At 36.2% G+C, this 19,931-nt stretch overlaps 3 protein-coding genes and 1 non-coding gene across 4 annotated transcripts in view; 2 read left to right on the top strand and 2 right to left on the bottom strand.

Moving 5' to 3' along the window:
• Window positions 1-2,715, top strand: part of LOC142334830 (uncharacterized) — a 45,633-nt gene extending 42,918 nt beyond the window's left edge. The window contains exons 15-16 of the mRNA XM_075383156.1: window positions 1,125-1,268; window positions 1,982-2,715. Of these exons, the coding sequence (XP_075239271.1) occupies window positions 1,125-1,268; window positions 1,982-2,200 (363 nt within the window). The 3' untranslated portion in view covers window positions 2,201-2,715. The remainder of the gene's footprint in view (window positions 1-1,124; window positions 1,269-1,981) is intronic.
• Window positions 1-19,931, top strand: part of LOC142357020 (uncharacterized) — a 210,491-nt gene that overhangs the window by 75,011 nt on the left and 115,549 nt on the right. The window lies entirely within an intron of this gene.
• Trnak-cuu (transfer RNA lysine (anticodon CUU)) lies at window positions 1,779-1,851 on the bottom strand. The gene has a single exon. It is a non-coding gene; the product is annotated as a tRNA-Lys (tRNA).
• On the bottom strand, window positions 12,754-15,624 carry LOC142335140 (digestive cysteine proteinase 1-like). Its single transcript, XM_075383504.1, has 5 exons — window positions 15,576-15,624; window positions 15,446-15,487; window positions 15,139-15,321; window positions 14,623-14,911; window positions 12,754-13,436 (listed from the first exon to the last, which is right to left on the bottom strand). Exons 2-5 carry the CDS (start codon window positions 15,476-15,478, stop codon window positions 12,910-12,912), a joined length of 1,032 nt encoding a protein of 343 aa, XP_075239619.1. The 5' UTR covers window positions 15,479-15,487; window positions 15,576-15,624; the 3' UTR covers window positions 12,754-12,909.

Genomic DNA, 19,931 nt, shown 5'->3' on the forward strand with positions numbered 1-19,931 from the left:
GTTTGTTGTTTAGTCAATAATAATTCTTTGAATTGTAGGTCAGGACTTGTCCTGCTATATTTTTTAATTCGCTTATCTTTTTGATCACGTTTTTCGTTTTACATAAGTCACGATTTTCGCGCTTGACTTCCGTCTCACCTCACTCACTGTTGCAACTGAATGGATTTTTTATTCTTTCACTTATTGAATTACGTAATGTAGTGAATACGGTCAAAGTCAAAAAAGAAGAAAATCAAAAGAAACGGGATAAACATATAAAGCCCGGTCATTTAGTCATAATGCATTAGATTATCAAAGTTCATTAAAGCGATTGCTAGCGGGCATTGGTATCATGTTAACTAGCCTTCAGTTTAGAGGCTGAATTAAGTGTAATTTTATAATCTAACCGCTTTATACGCAGAATTTACTCACCGATAAGAACATTTTGACACTTAAAAAAATTCGGTCAATTTCTCTATTATTTTTTCTCTTTTTCTGTTTCAATCCCAATGTGCGTCAAACGGGTCAACGGTGGCTATTTTTCGGCAATCTGCCGGCTATGTGCAAGTTTTGTGGTCTGTAATCTGAGTTTTGTGCTAATATAAAGGTTTGCCCGATATTTTGTGGGTTTTTTTTACCATACTGGAGCATTTCTTGTGCATTATTCTCTTCCACTGCAATCATTGGGGCTTGAATGGACGCTTTTTGCTCGAAAGGTTTGAGGTATCAATTTATTGGAGCTTTGATGGTATAATACATTATTTTTGGTGAGAAATTTGACCAAAGAGTAATTTGAGAAATTTGGCAAAACTTTTAACGAAGTTCGAAGCAAGTGTTGTGAACGTGTGTATCTTTTTAGGCAAGGTTTGCGTCAACGTTTGTTTTGATTTCACTTTGTTATTTTTTAATTTCACTTTGTTAGTGACCTTTTCATGCGTGAGTTGAATTTTAATTGACCTATATTGCTCTTTTTCAGAACTCAAGTCTGCGTTGCAAACTTGAGCATGGATTTATTACGTAAGCAGTGTAAAAAGTTTCAATTCAGTTCATGAATAAGAACGCGACGGTTATCGAACGATTTTCTTTTGCTGTTGCATTAACTCTGCTGTTAAATAGGACATTAAATTCATGTACTGTTTGTTTAGGACGGCAACTATTCTGCAAATATTCTCTTCTATATTTACTTCTTGTTCCAACTGGCTCAGGAGCTGCCCCTCAATCTTCTAAGCGACGTCTCTCAACTAACCGACGATCAGCTGAGTTTATCGAAAGAAGCTCTGATTGTTTCGGTTAGTACTTGTCTGTTAGGTGTGATTTGGTTGCCTGACATTGACTACATTTTTATTTGCCAACTCGGAAATAAATAATTTGTTTCGGGGAACATGGGATCACGACCCGTTCATACTCCCCAGTTGTAGTGGATTGTTAATGATAACGACAAAGTCATTGAAGAGGTTGCTGATATAACCGCTTTATTTATTTTATGATAATGCCACTGTATTATACTGATCGTGAACACCAATGTATTCAGAGCAGGATGGCGCAGCGGAAGCGTGCTGGGCCCATAACCCAGAGGTCGGTAGATCGAAACTACCTCCTGCTAAATCTTTTGCAGTAACGTTCTTGAATCTTCATTTTGCGTTGGTTTTCCACTCTGCACAGATCAAGTTGTGTTAACATAAATTAGTGCTTTTTAATTGACACATGGTGTCTATTCATAAAGTAACGTTATTCAAGTCTTAGGAATGTGAACGTAGAATGTACACTTAACATAAAACAATGTAATGAGACAAAATGTACGCCCAACGTGGGGCTCGAACCCACGACCCTGGGATTAAGAGTCCCATGCTCTACCGACTGAGCTAGCCGGGCTTGATATTACTGCGCTTCACTCTGACAAAATGTACTACCTTCAGTCTTTAAATACATATTAGCAAATGTGTTGAGTCTGCTGTGAATTTTGTACTTAAAGAAACAATATGTAATCAATGCTCTGTTTTAGTCAAAGAAATGCGCGCAGCTAGATCAAAAAGACGTATTGATTGAAGAGAAAGTACAGCAGGCAGCAAAAGAAGTATGGACTGATTTGTTTGTGATGAAAGGAAACGTCAACAATGCAGCAGACAGGAGCGAAGTCAAAACCTATGGAATTAAGGACGCTAATTTAAACTCGGCACAGTTTTACGTGTTCGATAAATTTATTCGTCTGTTTCCTATTTAACACGATGTAGCCATGTTTAGATGTGGCGTTCATTAGTTAGACTAGTAATTTAGTTGTATTATTGACGTGACCCCCCCCCCCCCCCCCACACACACACACACACACACACACACACTTATATAGCCAGTCTATTTGTCTATTTGCAGCCCCCACTAATAAAGCACCCACTAATCTCGGGAACTTGGGATAAAGGTGATCCCCAAAATAAAAGCCAACAAAAGCGATCAACAATTTGCGAAACAGATTAGATCCGAGAATCAAATGTCAATACCTGCGAAATTATCTGTTTGCATGGGAATCAATGGCAAAGTGAGTAGTGGACTTGAGGAAAACGGATCATTTTTAATAACCGAATGACCTTTATAAATTGTTTGTGATTGTTTGATGCAATAATTGTATTACCTCTTAGATATCTGTATATGGTATCAATTGTTGATTGATTACGTAAGGTAGATTTAGCAATTGGACATTTGAATCAAAATATAACAGAGTTCTGATGTTTTATAGCACGCCAATTTTTGTTTTTACTACAGCAAAGTAACTAAGAAAGGAACCTTGTTGCTCATGAAAAAAGCGTGAATGAACAACATACGTGGATGATTTTTCGAGGTGATTTTTGAATTCGAAGCAACCCAAATGGATTTAGTATAAATTAAATGTCTAAAAATAACTACGGGATTGGTAATGTTTATCCGTACCTACTTTCCAATCCATTTTATGTTTCGTGTTATAATTAATAATTCTTAGTAAAAGCTGTTATCAAAAAATGAACGCCAATTCACTAATATCCATTTCTCTATTATATATTTGGTCTTCAATTGTTTTCATTTGCTCTTAAGAATCGATTTGACAGTCCATAGATTGCCATTAAAAATGAGCGATAAACTAAGCTTTTTTTAGATCACTTTTTCCAGCTAACTTTTTCCAGCGACAAAAAATGTAGTCTGCTCAAATCGTGATCAAGCTCAGCCATCAGTTTCCTCAGTTTGACTTAAACCTGACTATTTTGTCAATTGTGAAAAGATCTTAAACTTCAGTTGTAGCTTTTTATCCCAGCTAAACAAGAAAAGTGCGAATTCTTTAGATGGAATTAGCAGCTCACAAAAAACGCTCATTTCACATCTTTTATTTATGCGGCCGACCAATGCAATTCTGTATTGAATGATGCAGATCCGTTTAATGATGCAACCAGAAAATGAATATTTATAAGTGCATTTTGAAACATTTTAAAAAAAAATTTTTTTAAACGTAGAGCCTAGAAGATCAGGAGCAGGAAGATTTTGTAACGAATTAAATACTGTAGACAAGGAGAACTTAAATGTTAGTTTGTCGAATATTTTAGCGATGATATCTCAACCGGGCAGTTTCGTACTCAATTTTCGTCTGATCATAGTCGCACAGTTTCGAGTAGTAGCACTTTCGGATCATAATCGCGAATTTTCGAATGGTCATGCAGAGTCGAAACATGAACGCACTTTTTCGAATTTTTTCGTATTAACTCGCACAAATTTGAATCATGGGCAAATTTTCTTCTGGATTGTCTGATCATGGCCAATTTTTGTCTGGGTCACCCGGTTCTACCACCTCACCCGGGTCTCGATCGAAGTGTAAAGCAATTTGAAATCATGTGCTATTGCACGCGACACATTTGCTTGCTCGTTTTGACTTTTTGAGTGAAATATAGTAATTGTTCTCCAATGAAGTTTGCAGCAATCATTGTTTCTGAGTGTTTCTAAGGTGTTTTATGAGCTTTCAAAGACCCTTCCTCCCCCCCCCCCTTAACTGAACGTCACCAATCCCCACAGCTGCCTTGGCTTAATTTTATGTTTAAAGTTAATTTTAGCTGGTTGGTTGCCAACCACGCCCCATTTTTATTGTGCACCTTTGCCCTCAATTCGTCCAACGGTAGTCCATATTGTTCACGCTTAAAGTTCTATTTTTTGTGAATAAAAGTGCTCTCTCTTAATTTCAAGCACCTAAAATTAATAATGCGCCAATGCGATCAGGCGTCAAACAACTAAACTCATAGCACAAAAATCGACGGAGCTGTCATTACAGTTATGCTCTTTTTTATTGGCTAATAATTACTGATACCAAAGGAACCCTTCATCAACGCAAATTTCAAGTTAATATTTGTTGTACTCGATGAAGGTGGAAAATACTATTTGAAACTACCGGGTTTCGTGCTAGGAGTATCACAGACTCATCTTTATACATAACCGTGTTTTTTTTATAGCTGGGAAGCCATAAGCTGAGCGGAGCTATATTGCGGTAATCGTTGTTTTTACGACTCGAAGAGAGGCATTGGTATTCTACATGTTTCTACGACTCCTAGAGGAGTATTGTATTGGTATTCTACAGATTTTTGTCAGCTGAAACAAGTTTGTTCATGACTTGTACTTTTGACGTTAGTTTTCGAACATTGACTTCCGTTTTAGAACGTTGACTTCTATTTTTGAACATTCTTTTACAGTCGCTTAGTTTGTAACGTATAGTTATTAGAAACTGATGGCAATATTCAAGGTGAAAAGGTCAATTCAGGAATGTTTGATCCCAAAGAAGTCGCATCTACCTTTTTACCCCCCCCCCCCCCCCCCCCAACTCTTCCCCCGCCTACCCCCAGCCCCCCCCCCCCAACCACCCCCAACCTACCCTCATTTCTACGTAAAAATTGATTGTTTTCTACTTTATATTGCAATGTTCTTATTTCTGTTGATATTTTCGAAATAGCTGGGGTTAAAGAGTTTGTATTGCAAGACGTTTCGAATCGTTTCCGGTGCTCTACCGGCTATGTTGTTTTAGCTGAAGAAAGTTTGTTCATGAGTTGTACTTTGACTTTTGTTTTCGAACATTAACTTCTGTTGCAGAACGTTAATTGCTTTTTTGAACATTGTACTATAACACTAGGTTAGTTTGTAAAGTACAGTAGGTAGGAATTGAGTAATGTACAAGGTGGGAAGGTCAATTCGAGACTTTTTGATCCCAAAGAACTCCCACCTACCTTTCTACCGCCCAAACTTTCCTCCCCAAACCCTTGCCACCCCTCCCCCTCCACCTATCCCCCACATACTATACACCTCTAATTACTATGCACTACCAGCTATTTAGCTGGTAGTGTATAGTAAATAGAAACTGCTGGTTGTATTCAAAGTGAAGGGCCATTTCGAGAATTTTTGATTCCATATACGTCCCTCTAACCTATCTAATCTCCTGTCCCCCGCGCGTACTCCCGCCTGCCACCTATACATAACCCTCACTAACCCCTGCTTTCCTCCCACATCCCCAGCTACAGTTACGGACTCCCCACCAGCTACTACGCCTCATAAGCCAACCCCTAACCCTTAACCTCCTCCCTCTTTAAACCATTATAGCCTATATAACTCTACCTACAACACCAACTACCTTACCAACCCCATCCAACCCAACAAAACGTACGCTAACCCCCGCACCAAGCTGGCCCCTCCCCCAACTAGAAACCCTGCGTACTTTCAGTGACTCTTCCCTTACTACTTGCCCTGCGCACCCCTCACCCCCACTCCTACCCTAAGCTACCTTACAACCCACCTCAACCAAATACCTCCCACCAACTCCCTATGCCCCCACCCCTATTTTTCTCCGCCCCCACCGACCCGCGTGCTTAATTAAAAATTAATTGTTTTTAGCTATATATTGCGGTTTGTTTTTTGAAATAAATATGAGTTGAAAAATAATTTCTGGCACGACTTTTCTTGTTCATAGCTTGAATATGGACTTTCCGACCAAATTCGTACTATTCGACCATTTCCGCCAGTTTTTGAACTTTTACTTCTTTTTGCGAACTTTGTACTTTGAAGGTAGCTTATTTCTTTGTATAACTGCTGGAACTGCTGGTAATATTCAAAGTGAAGAGGTCATTTTTAGAATTTTTGATCCCCTGTAAGTCACTCCACCTACCTACCAAAGCCCGTAAACGTACCAACTCCCCCAACCCTACTTACTACCACATATCTAATCCCTACCTACCCCATCCCCTACCTAAAACCCCGCACCTACTACCCGAAATACCATCCACACCTACCACTTATCCCCTAGCTATCTACCCCCTGCCTACATCCCCTACCTAACCTACCTTACAACCCACCTCAACCAAATACCTCCCCAACTCCTTATTCCCCCCACCCCAACCGACCCGCGTGCCTAATTAAAAATTATAATTTTTTGAAATATATATTGCGTTGACTGTTTTTTTCCTGAAATAAGTAGGGTGAATGAAAAAATAATGTTGTGCACGACTCTTCGTGTTGCTTCCGGTATTCTAACAGCTATGTTTTTGGTTGAAGCAAGTTTGTTCATAGCTTGAATTTGGACTTTTTGATGTAATTCGTACTATTCGAACATCAAATTTGTGTCTGTTGGAGAAGTTCCTTTTGATTCTCTGGATCAAATAGGTTTGTGATGAACACATCACGTATCAGGGTTTCCTCTTTTTTCTCGAAATCGGAATTTTCCGCCAGTTCTTTGAGTTTTCCGTAATAATGTTCAACAGTTTCGCCTCGGAGTTGCTTCGTGATAAGAAATCGATTTTTCGGAGTCCCATAAAGGCAGCCTCTACTGTTTTCCTGATTTCAGCTGTGGACAAAACATTGATAGTTTTTTGTGGGTTTTTGCAATTCAGGATCCTTCTTCCTTCCACCCGGATACTCAAATAGAGTGAAAAACGGTTTTCAGTCCGCGAGTAGCCAAGGTTTGTCCCCATGCACGATGCCAACTTCAATTAGTCTTCGGCATTTTTTCTGCCGGTTCATATTCTGTTGCGCATTACGAGCGTTTCGTTCTCTCGGATTGGGCAAACGAATCGACAATTGTTTCCTCGTAAAGGGGTTCTAATGGGAGAGCGACCATCTCTGGTTTCAGACCGATAAAAGTATCGAGAATTATATTTTCTTTTGCAAGGAGGGGCAATTTGTATTGAACTCTCTCCTTCTCCCATCGTAGTGGGGGTTTGGGTGTTGGTTTGTCCCAGAATGCGTCAATTCCGAGTGAATTGCGTGTTTTTGCTGACTCCGACATGTCGTACTCTATTTGGTTTGTATATGCTTTCGCGTTGCCCGACCGTATTACTTTGCGAATTGAATTTCGCGGTGCGAAATCGCAACTTAGTTTTTTTGCTGAAGTTGCGTCGCGAGATCAAAAAGAGAGAGAAGCAACTGAATTTGAATTGGTTAAGCGAGAGTATTACTCAATTACTTGTAAGCAATGCATGAACTTATGCCTAGACATAACTGATCACGAGGCGGGAAATATAAGGTAACTGAATAAAAGGCAAATAGTGACATGAAGAATAGTTTCATCTAGGTAGAATAACATAAAATGAAGGGCAAATTAAAATGAACTAAATAAGTACCTTGTATTAAATCTCACTGCTACGAATAAATTAGATGAAGATAAATATTCATGTATCACATGATTCTTCTATATATCATTGACTTGTTGAATACACAAAAACATGCTGATGATACCTGAGTGTTTGATGAACCAAAAGAAATTATATACATGATGATCTGACAGCAGTGGAATTATGGATGTCTCAAAACAAGCTTACAACCAACCAGAGAAAAACCATTGTTATCACATTTGGGTTGAAAATTCCTTCTGAATTGAAATGGAATGAGGTCAAACTGGAGCAACCTGGATATGGCAAATTGCTCGGTGTTTGCTAGATAAAGATCTTCATTACTTGGAACATTTACAAGTTCTTAAAAACAAATGTAATAAATTCATCTCCCTCTTCTATCAGACACAAAGTTTTTATCAACCAGCATACTGATAAACATCCTGAAAATGTATGTTCAACCCATCTATCAGTACGGATGTCTTCCTTCTGGCACAGCCTCAAGAAGTCATCTAGGGCTCCTCAAAGACAAAGCTGCTTTGCAAAGTAGTTCGCAAAGAGCTTCAAAGTTTCATGGTTAACAAATTTATATCCACCTCTGAAATATAAAGATGCCTTTATGATCAGAGAAAACTACAATTAGGTATTACTAAATTGAAAATGACAATGGCTAACAAAAAATGTTCGGTACACGGATACTTATATTTTTCAACTGAATCGTTAATTTGGCCGACAGATTTTGAGAGATATTATAAGTGTTGAGAAAAGCAAATTGAACAATTTTGTTCAGAAATTCAGAGATCTGTATATAGTAGACCCATAGTATTTCACAAATTTATTTTTTTAAGCGCTTTTAATAAGTTTTACACTTTTTCCTTGAAAATGACATCGTTTTTCTCTAGGTTTTTTTTGAAACAAGGAAGGAGGAAAAAGAAACCTGTAATTAATTGACCCTTTTTGAAAATCTTGTACGGCGTTTGAATGCAGACTTCTAGTCTAATTGATGTACGTGTTGTATGGATCATAACATACCCAAACGAATTTTTTTAAAGAACACTCTTCATAGTTATTTCTTAACTGTGAGTGACATTTATATGAAAGTGAATTTGTGATGTGTGAATCTACATTTTGTCATTGGTAACAAGACCAATAACAAACTTTTGTCTCTAATATGAAGAAGTTTACCTGGGTTTCTGGTCAACAGCTCTAATTCTAATTGTGAACTATTTGTTTCCTACGTGCCTGGAGGACTCCTATTATTATGATCTTTGAGTTTTCATTAGGAAATGCCACGCTTTTTTATCCTTAATCCATTTTTTGGTTCCTATAATTGATATCAGCTGACAATTATCACCAAAGGTTGTTCAGCAACCTGAGTGACGATCATTATAAACCTCAAAATCATAAAGTTTTTAAACCATAAAAGTCAGTAAATCAGTTAGATAATCATTGAAAAAGCCCAAGTTGCTTTTGTTCGCTGAACTTCTTGCGTTTAATAGAAGAAACTGTGACATTTGCAGATAATTATGGACAAATGTGAACGAATTAAAATAACCTTACGGTTTTTTTCACGAGCTCAAGTTGATCTGCTGTTCTAATTCCATTTTTTTTCTGAAAATCTCGAAAGTTTTGTTTTTTATTCAGCCGATTTTACATTTATCATTATCGTGTTGCTCGGAAAAACTGAGGTAAGCGGCTTTTTTTTCTCAACACCAATGTTTAAGTTCTGCGAATTTATTCTAAGAGAATGAGAATCTGTAGTCTTCTGCGTTAACGTCTGGCTAAAAATGGACATTGTCTTCTTGCAAGGGACTACTGTAAATCAAGAGCTTCAAAAACCATTGATTTTTTCAGCTTCAAAAATCATTGATTTTTTTTTTCAGTTTTTCAGGATAGAATGGCTTGCATTGTTCTTGGTTATGTTAAATAGCTCAGCAAAACAATCAGTTTTGAGAAATTAGAATAGCCAGTAATCTTTCTTTAGAAGAAATAGAATAGTACAACATTTTTTAAATTAAAAAATGCAAACCGAATCTTCGGAAAATCTTATAGCCCTGTCTTTACCATCTCCAGTTTTTGTTTTGTCGATAAATTTTTAAGCTGCTCCAGACTTGCGCTCCATTTATTAAAAAACCGGGTATTCAAAAAGGTTGTTTTTAGTGATATACAAAATCAATCGTTTATGTCGAGCTAGAAAACTGGTAACTTGTTCAGGTTAGGCTTTCAACTTACAACAACTTTGTTAGTTTAAATTTTTTTGTGGTTGCAAAAGTTTTGAAATGTTTTTTGGTTTTGGTTCATTCAGCGTTTTGAAAAGAAATCATTTGAAATTACTCGGGTTCTTTAAGTTGCGAAGCTACTCGACTTCTTGACTTCATGCGCAATAATTTTGAATAACTCCTATGCTTTGGTAAACTAAACATTTATTTTGGTAATGAATTTTGACATAGGGAACTGCTTGTAGAGCTGTTGTTTTGTTTCCAACGGAGACTAATTTTTTTCAAAGCAGCGCTCCTTTTTTGAGATATGCTTTCGATTGCTAATGCAAACAAGGAGGCTCAGTTATGTCATTTGCACATAAAGTTTCTAACCCGCTCAACTACATTTTATAATTAATTGTCCACCAAAACGAGGAGATGGAAAACCTTCTAAGCAATCAGTTAATGTTGAAAAATAACTTTCATCTATTTAAAAAATCCCTTTAGCTCAGACCGCTATACAAATGCAACAACAACTCTTTAGAGGGTTGATGATAGTTACCATTAAGGAGCGTCAGATACAAGAGAAGCAACGAAATCAAATGCTACCAACAAGCATTACCACCAAACAAAACTCAATGTCTATCCAATTCTTTTGAAAAATAAACTTCATGAACAAGTGAAAACAGCATGAGATAAAAATTTATCTTTTATCTAGAACAAACAACTTGCATTTCACCAGAAACGATATTGGTTCTGTTTTCATTGATGATAATTTAAAAGTAGACAGAAAACAACAAGGAGCCTAGTTAGAAAATGTGTCTACTTTTTTTGAAAATAATTAATTTCAAAGATATGAAAGCTATTAAATATTAGCTGAAATCACTCAATGGTTCATTTTTAGCTCAAAGAAACCACTGCTATTTGTCATTTCACAGAATCTCTGACTACAGTAACAACAAAATATGACTACAGTAACAATAAAAACAGACAATAATTTAAAAAAACATTTCAATTTAGCAATGAAACGGTGTCGAAGACTGTGAGATCAATATCTAATCACTAAAACTATTGATTATAACCTATTTTTATATCAAGGTCAATAATTTGTTATTCCACTTGCCATTAAAGTGCCATATACAAGATGATCGGACAAGACAACCAAAGGGAACCTCAGAATTTGGAAAATGTTAACAATATACAAAAAATTCGTAGAATCAATGCCGAAAACGCGTTTTTAAATGAAAATACAGCAATTAAGAAGACAATATTAATCAGTTGAAATATAATGTGACCTCGTTCTTTCATGAGGCTACGCTTAAAGAATGCAGAAAAATGTTTGAAATCGAAAGATAACAAAAGTTACCTTTTTCCATTACTATAAACTTTCAAAGAAAAACATAAAACTTGAATAAAAATTCACATTACCACAGATATCAAAGATATCAGGAACAATTTTATGCACACGTCGTTGAGGCCGAAAAACCATATGGTTTCTGTTGAAGTTGTTGAAAAATTTATTAACCTTCCGTTGAACGTATATTTCATTTGACTATAATTGAGGCTTGATTTTAAACCAAACAGTCTGTAAGTAACATGTAAAATCAAGAAATGCTAAAGTATTTGGAAAAAATATAACGCCTCTAATTACAATCCAAATTGTATCTGAACTACAAAACGCCAAATCCAGACCATAGCTGGTCTAGCTCATTCCGCTACTCCTTTAGATCCAAACTGTTGCAAATCTTACCGAAATAGCTTATTTGACCAAAAAGTCAATTTATCATAAATAAATGATTATTTTGGGATTTTTATTTATTTTTACAAAGAAAAGCATTATGTATCATTTGAAAACTTTAGATACTGAATTACAGACATGATTAAAAGAAATCAGTCATAAAGCAACAAAATGAACATCAAAAGTTGCCAAATCTTAGGAAGTCATTATGAATAACTTTACGAAAACAATTTGTCGGATTCAATAAAAATCATGAGCTTTACTCAGAAAACGCAGTATGGGTTTATTGTACCCTTATTTAAGACATAAAGGAACCTCTTGTTAAGTGAACCTTTGGATGGAAAATATGTTGTCGTGCAATTGGGATGAAAAAAATCCAAAATTTGGTTCAGAGTTTCAGACCCAAAATACAACTCAAGTCCTTTTTCATTGCAAAACTAAACGTTGAGACCAAAACTGGACTTGCTGCCGCTGCGAGGCTGCTAATAAAAGTAATTGTTCTGAAGTATTCTGTAATAGTTTTTTGGGCAACGAAACTCGTGATACATCAAAAATTATGCGTTTTTCATATACATATTGCGAAAGACCGCAGAAATTTTATTTCCAGAAAACTTTCTGTGGAACCTGAGGTAAAATTAGCCCATACCAGAGTAAAGGAAGTTTGTGTCAGCTGATTTTTGTCTGCAACCCCGGTCAGTGTTGATAAACTGGGCCAAATAGGCATATTGGCTGTCTTTTTTATGAAGAAAAATGGAAATAGTGCTGATTTTTCAAAAATTTAGCTGAAAAGTTTGCCAAAACAGTTAGTAGAAACAATTCCCTTCCACCCTTGAATCCAGTTGAACAATGTCGTTAACATGTTTTATCATATCTTAGCGATAATTGATCAAATTTTAATCAAAATCTACGAAAAATAAGAAAACAAAGAAAATTCACAAATATTTAAACATCCGTAACTCCTTGGAAAAAAGCGGAATTCGCAATAGTTTTTTTTATTTGAAATTCTGCGTTTGACAAGCTTTCCAATGATACCACTCAAAATCCGGTACGATGAGTACATCGATTGGCGAAAATTGACTCAACAAAAAAACCGGTTGAGTATATAGTTCCTCCCCCAACTAAAGTGGGTCGGAACAAAAATTTAATATGCCTTATCTTTCTGTTATGTGATGTTGGGAAGTGCAAAATTACTTATCAAAGTAAACTCAACCAGTTGCTATATGACAATCTTTGAAAAATTTACACGAGAAGTCAATAAAGTAAATTTGTGAAAACTTCATCTAAATAAAGTATTTGTAAGAATATTGTAAATTTTAAGCTGTAAAACTTTAATGCGCAAAATCGAATTCAACAGTCCATGAATTTGTTTAAAATCAGTGTAATGCTAGTAGCATGGGTATGTTCACACAACTGGGTAGCCTGCCTCATTCGCAATTCCACAATTGTTGTTCTTGTTTCGCGACATCCTGATGTATCCGTCCATTCCCCAGCTAGTACCCCAGCTGTTCTTCACCAGCCAGTAGTCGGACCCCTGGTAGTTGCCATACCCAATCGCCAGAAGTGCATGGGTTAAGTAGTCTGGTCTGCATGCTGATTCGTAGTAGACACCTCCGCTATACAGTTGGAAGCTTTTATGATTGGAATCAATAGCAACTGAGCACGGTCCAACGGTACCGACAGCCTCCTTCAGTTTGCCCTCATTTCCATGGGGTAGAGGGACATATCCAGATACATTTGCAGCAATATCCTTGCCAGATTCCTGGCAGATTCCTTTCTGGCCGTCACCAGCTGTATAGGGGTAGTCAGCTTCGGAGATTGATCCGTGTTTCTCGAGGTATTTGAAGGCAGCAGCCATGAATCCACCATCACAACCATAGTTGGTTGTGTCACAGTCAACCAGCTGCTCTTCGCTCAAACTCACCAACTTTCCTTAAACACTCAATTCATTGATCCATTATCATATTAGTTTATCAAACGGTGTCCCTTTTGTTGTCCTTTCTATTTCTACCGACATCACTTCACATCCCACGCTGTTTAACCCCATATTTGGTATCTAAAACGGACGGGCTTGCTATTCGTTATAAAAAGTTTCAACTTGAGGGATTTTAAAGTGGAATTAAATAGATGAAATAACGCCTCTTTGTTCCTTTTTGATGACAGCTTGATAAAATTTCGACCTTAATTTTGATAAACGCTTTCAGTGCCACAATTTTGGAAATTTTGTCTATTCTTTGTCATTCGACGCTCTGATATTGATTTCGTCGAATATTCTGGTTTTGCGATTAAAAGAAAAATGTTTTGTTCAATTTATTTATGTTGCTCTTTACTTAAAACCGTTATTATACCGTATGTATATGTTCTTTTAATTACTAATGATATTGATTTAAGTCAGATGCTAAAGAATGATTTATTGTTTTCTTTACGAGAACAAAAGAAACAGATGCGTTGATGTGCCATTAAATTGATTAAAAGAGTTTCTAATTTTTGTTGCCGCAAATTTTTCAAACATGAAAGGAAATAAACCATTACATTAGAATTGTTTTAAGTGTTTTCAGTTTTGAAATTAAATGGTTTCAATGAAACGTTTGAACAGTTCAACTAATCAAAACAAGCAGAAATGAGCGCACAAATGTGTGAAGAAATTGAAATGATTCTTGATATTTTTTAAACAAGAAAGCGCCCATTGTAATCTTGCCTTTGAAACTCAAGAAATATATCTAAATAGAGTTAAATAATTTAAATTCCATACGACTTCATTGTTTTGAAAACGTTGAGTGTCTTGTTTCTCTAGTTATAATGTTGTTTCAGACAACTTTGTTAATCACATTTTCAATTTACCTTTTTTTCGTTTAAAATTGATTTTTCTATGTTTTCTTGTGTTATTTTCTATTAAACATTGCTGGCAACTTTTGATTGTGTTTTTGGCGGTATATCATGAATTGATTTTTTTTCTCGTTAAATGTTGTGAGCATGAATGGAGCTTTAAGGACAGTTGCTGCTCCTCAAGTTTGGATTTTAGCCTGATCCCTTAACTAATGTTGACTCGGAGAATTACGTAAAATTATAATTAAATGAAGATAGCTTCGCTGCTATACTGATAGAGGTAAGCACTCACCAGTAGCCCTCTTGTGCTGTCCTTCGAGAGCACCAGTGGTCGAGAAAGACCAACAGCTTCCGCACGATCCCTGGTCTTTGACACCAGTCACGTAGCCATAGTCCCTCCAGTCAATGGAAGCGGGCACTGATCTAGCCATTGGAGTGTGGTCTGGAACTCTGGACTTGACAGAGGTTCGGTAGCCTGTCTTCTGGGCGACAAACTCGTCATTTCGCATGTCTGCGAAGATGTTCATTCCCAAGAAGAAAGTCTCCAGACCCAATTCGTATCGGGCGTTGTGAGACATGACCTAAAAATTTGCGACTTTAAAACCATCCGAAATATTTTTTTACATGACTCTAGAGAAATTACTTGGAAAATCTGGAATTCGTGGTCGGGATGTTAGCCAGAATTGCAACTTTTTAAACTTGGTACCGTATCTGGAAATTTTGCACTCTAGAATCTCTTAAATTTGCTCGTGAGTGTTTTAGATAACAGCAATATACTTCTTATGGAGTTCGAGACTAAACAACGCACCACTTGCAAATTGTCTTTCCAGATATTGAACCTGGCCACTTCCTCTGCAACAGTGTCATATTCCTTGTTGTACTTGTGTTTCCATGCAGTGAACAGTTCTGCATGTTCGTCTCTCTCTATTGAAAGAGGAACTGCTGCCAGAGACAGGGGAAACAACACGCCAAGTGCGAACAGAAGCTTCATCTACATAACAAGAAAACAAATCAGAAACAACATTAAAAATATTTGAACAAGAAGCCTTGAGTTCATCTTAGCTTAAAAGTTAGAATCTCTTTGGTTACTTTCCTCTACTAAATGGTATTATTACCTTATCCGTGTAGAGTCGTCGTGTTATAGACATTTGAGCGTTCTAAATAGGAATTTTGATTTCTTTGTATGAAGAAAGTTTCTGAGTTGGATTACTTTTCCTGGCAGTTAAAAAAGATTTCTGAACTAACCACACAATATTCCTGGTCAATGTTGATGAAAGAAATGTTTTCACGTGCTGTAATCTAAATTACTGTGAGCGTTAAATTTTCCTTTAGGACTGGGGCAAGCGAGAACAAAAAATTAAAGTTCCCCGAGTAGTAGAAAAGAATAACATTTTGATAGTTACCTTTTCGACAATGCTCTCACAAGACTATTAATGTCGGTTCGTTTTTTTATGATATTGCTAGCGAGGTTCTTTTCTTGCAATATTACTTTCAACTTACTCTTAAGGCGAAAAATCTCCAAATGATTGTCCTGCTCAGCTTAGTAGGCAACTTTAACTTATTTAATTATTGTTTATTATTTAAACGTTGTTTCCCTTAAATCTATTGTTTAAACGCTGTTTCCGTTCTGTTATGATCTTTCGTTATGAAGAACTTACGGACGAATTATGTCGGGCGGAAATTCGCTTTGCGAAGTTGGCCAAAGCATTGACCTTTCAAAACAAACAATAAATCGGAATGTCTAGACCAAATTCTTGCCTGAGAATCTTTCTTTCGATATGAGATCAAACTTCAATTATGGATGCTGTCGTATTTGACCAGAGATATTTTGGCCGTGAGACTCAAATGATGCGCACGCATACATTAAGTACTTGCTTTTATACGACTAACTTTTGAAATCCTTGAAAGCGAATTGTTCAACGACCATCTGGTTTAGAGAACTTTTTGTGAAATACACGCCTTTTTTGCGTGCGACGGTAACTGCAAAAAATATGGTAACTATTTATAAAAGATGGTAACTACCTCTAAATTATGTCATGAGTAGATAGTATGTATATACAAGTCAGACATACTTTAGAGCTGTTCTATTCCGCTGCCCCTATGTTTTTCACCATCGGAAGTTTTACAGGCAAGTTTCAACAAGTTCGCTAGTCTTCAATCACATTTCGTTAATTGCGCTATTTTGAATGTTTGGAGTTGCAATTGCATTAAATGAATATACCTTCCGAAAGAGGAGACTTATCTCCATTCAAAATGATTACGGCTTTTATCTGTTTTTGAGGACCTAATTTGGTTTTTTTGAGGACCTAATTTGGTTGGTTTTCTATTAAATCTGAAGATAACGTAATCTAAACATGAAAGGGAACATTGAACATGCTATCTTTATAATCAATCTGGTTTTCGTTACAAAGGGGAACCCCAGCTCGTTACTTTGCAACATTTTCTCTGCAATGAGTAAAAAGAGTGAACTAAAGAAAAAAAACAGTTCTCTGATAACATTTCAGGCGTAACATTGCAACAAAGTTTTGCAAATGAATAAATAATCATCAGGACGAAGTTGCTATTTTCTTGGTTACATCTCAGAGACAATTTTTTAGGCTAAATAGAAGAAACAATCACCATTTTTGAAAAAAAATTACTTCAAACTAAGTGAAAAAGTTCTCTAAAAACAAAAACAGGAAAACAAAATTTCTGAAGCTGCAAAATATAGGTGTATTTTTTTCCAAATTGCACAAAATGTTTTTATTTAAATTTGACAGAATATTGCAATTGATTTCATTTGTTTTTCAAATAATTCTTACACTGTTCCGATACGATAGCCAGGCTTTTCATTTTAGTCGCATGAGTTTGCACGAAAGGCGGTATCTCACGCTTTTTACCTAATTGTTTTGTTCTGTTGCAAAAGTTTTGCAAATGAATAAATGATAATCATCAATATGAAGTTGCTTATTTCTTGGTTACACCTCAGAGACAATTTTTTAGGCTAAATAGAAGAAACAATCACCATTTTGAAAAAAAAGTTTGCCTCAAACCAAGTGACAAAGTTCTCACAAAGCAAAAACAGATAAACAAAATACCTGAAGCTGCAAAAAATAGGCGAATTTTCTCCAAATTGTACAAAATGTGTTTATTTAAAGTTGACAGAATTTTGTAATTGATCTCATTTATATTTCAAATAATTTTGTACACTTTTCTGATACGATAGCGAGGGTTATTAGTTGTATTATATGACTTAGAAACTCATGCTTTGAAATTTTTTCACATTATTGCTTAAGCTAATAAACGAGTTAGACATTAATTTTTTTGCGTTCTCAGACTGGACAAAATTATCTTTTGCCTATTTCATTCGTTTCTTTGGGCACTCGGGTGTTTTGAAAAACTTATAAAACAATCAACAATTTAGTTTTACTAGTTGAAACCATCTACGGATGCTTAAAGCACACTAAATTGCTCTATCATTTATTGTCATCTCCCTTGAATGGCTAGAATAATTGCGAAAAAGTTTTTTTTTGTTTTTTGAACAAATTTTTGTTAGTTTTTGAAGGTATGGGAAATGGTCTTTGAGAAATATTTTCTTTTCTGATTTGCATACATTATTGCGTTTCGATTGGTAGTAATTGAATTCTACACAATGAGGAGTGTTGGCATTCTAAAGGTCTTAGCCACTCAAAAAAAGCTTCGGTATTGTACAGATTTTCCCCAACACGAACAAAATCAGGGCAGTCTACGGACCCCCACTTACCTTCCTCCTCAACAACCCCTCCTCCCTCCAAATTACCCCTCCAAAAACACCGACCCCCATCAACCTACCCTTCAAAACTATCTGCTCGTACCTACAACAGGGCACCCCTTTAACCTTCTCAACTAGCCGCAACCACCCCCCCCCCCCAAAAAAAAAATAATCATGTCTGCTTCTTTTAAAGGCATGCAATAGTTTCACTAGAATATTATCTTTTGGTTTCTCGTTCTTTTTTTTTCTGATAGTTCTGATTGAGTTCAGCCAAGTGAATAGTTAATAGCCAACTCTTCAAATCTTTTTTATTTTTCAGCTTTCTCATGACTTGTTCAGAAATTTCAACTTCTATCGAACATCGATTTTTGTTTTTTTAACACAATTTATTCAGGTTTTTCAATTTACTTGCATGAGTTTGCACAAACAGTTGGATCTCATGCTTGTACCTAATTGTTTTGTTCTGTTGCTTTTGAAATGCTGCTTCGTATGACAATGCCCCGTTTTTGTCAACAAATTTTAAACAGTTCTGTAAGGTATGTGAAAATGTCTTTGAGAATGATTTTCTTCATTTGTTTGCATACTTTTTTGCATTTTGAGTGGTTGGAATTGAATTTTACAAGTTTTTACAACTCGAAGAGGAGTATTGGTATACTAAATGTTCTTGGAACTCAAAAAGGAGTTTTGTAATTGTTCAGGTTTTCACAACACGAATAAAAGTATTGATAATCTAGAGCTTTTTTATAGTTAAAGCAAATTTGCGTGACTTGAGCTTTCACTTCTTTCTTTTTGAACAATAACAGTTTTTCAAACATTTTGCTTTAATAGCAGCTTAGTTGGTACCTAAGTGTTACTAGGTTACTTATGTACAGTCAAGGTAAAAAATAAGTTTGAGAAGCATGAATCCCATAACAGTGGCTCCTGTGGGCAACCTGCGGACAATCCCCCTTACCTTCCCCTAAAACAACCCCTCCTGCCTCCAATTTACTCCCCCACACATTGACCCCCACCTACCTGAACCTCGAACCGATTTGTCCGGAACCGACAAAAGGGCATCCACTCTAACCTCCCCATCAACTAGCCGCAATTTACTTAACCGTGTGTGCGTTTTTAGTCTTTCTTTAGTTTCACTAGACAATTAACTTCTGGTGTCTTGTTTTTTTTAAAGTGTTGATTTAGGTCGGCCAAGTGAAAAGTTTTTTTTAATGATTTTTTGTTTTGCAGGTTCTTCAAGACTTGTTCAGAATTTTTAATTTTTTTTTGAGCAATGGCTTCTGTTTTTGTCAACAAAATGTATTCAGGCTTTTCACGAAATGTGGTATCTCATGCTTTTACCTAATTTTTGTTCTTATGCAATTGAAGTGCAGCTCCGTATGACACGTATTTGCGACCCGAATGGTGGTAACTGAAATCTACTAGTTTTAACAACTCGAAGAGGAGTTTTGGCAATCTAAAAGTTCTTGCGACTAAAAAGAGGTTTCGGTATTTGATAGGTTTTCATCACTTGAGGAAAACTATTAATAATATTGAGATTTTTTAGTTCGAGCAAAAATGTCGTGAATTGAACGTTCACTTCTTCGTTTTTGAACGTTGACGTTTTCCGATTATTTTACTTCAACAGTAGCTTAGTTTCTGGTGAACAGTCACTAGAACTTGCCGATAAAAATCTAAATAAAAATAATTTTCTGAAGATCGAATCCCATAGAATTCTGAAATTCTCTTTGCGGCAATCTACGGAGAACCCCCCCCCCCCACTTACCTTCCTCCTCATCGTTTGTTCTCCTTATCCAAGCTACAGGCAGCACCACAAATTGACGCCACCCAACTCCACCCCCTCTCCCAACTAGAACCTCCTATGAAACTGAAATATC

Source organism: Convolutriloba macropyga, chromosome 2 (genome assembly GCF_964194025.1).
Source record: "Convolutriloba macropyga chromosome 2, txConMacr16.3, whole genome shotgun sequence".
Taxonomy (NCBI): domain Eukaryota; kingdom Metazoa; phylum Xenacoelomorpha; order Acoela; family Convolutidae; genus Convolutriloba; species Convolutriloba macropyga.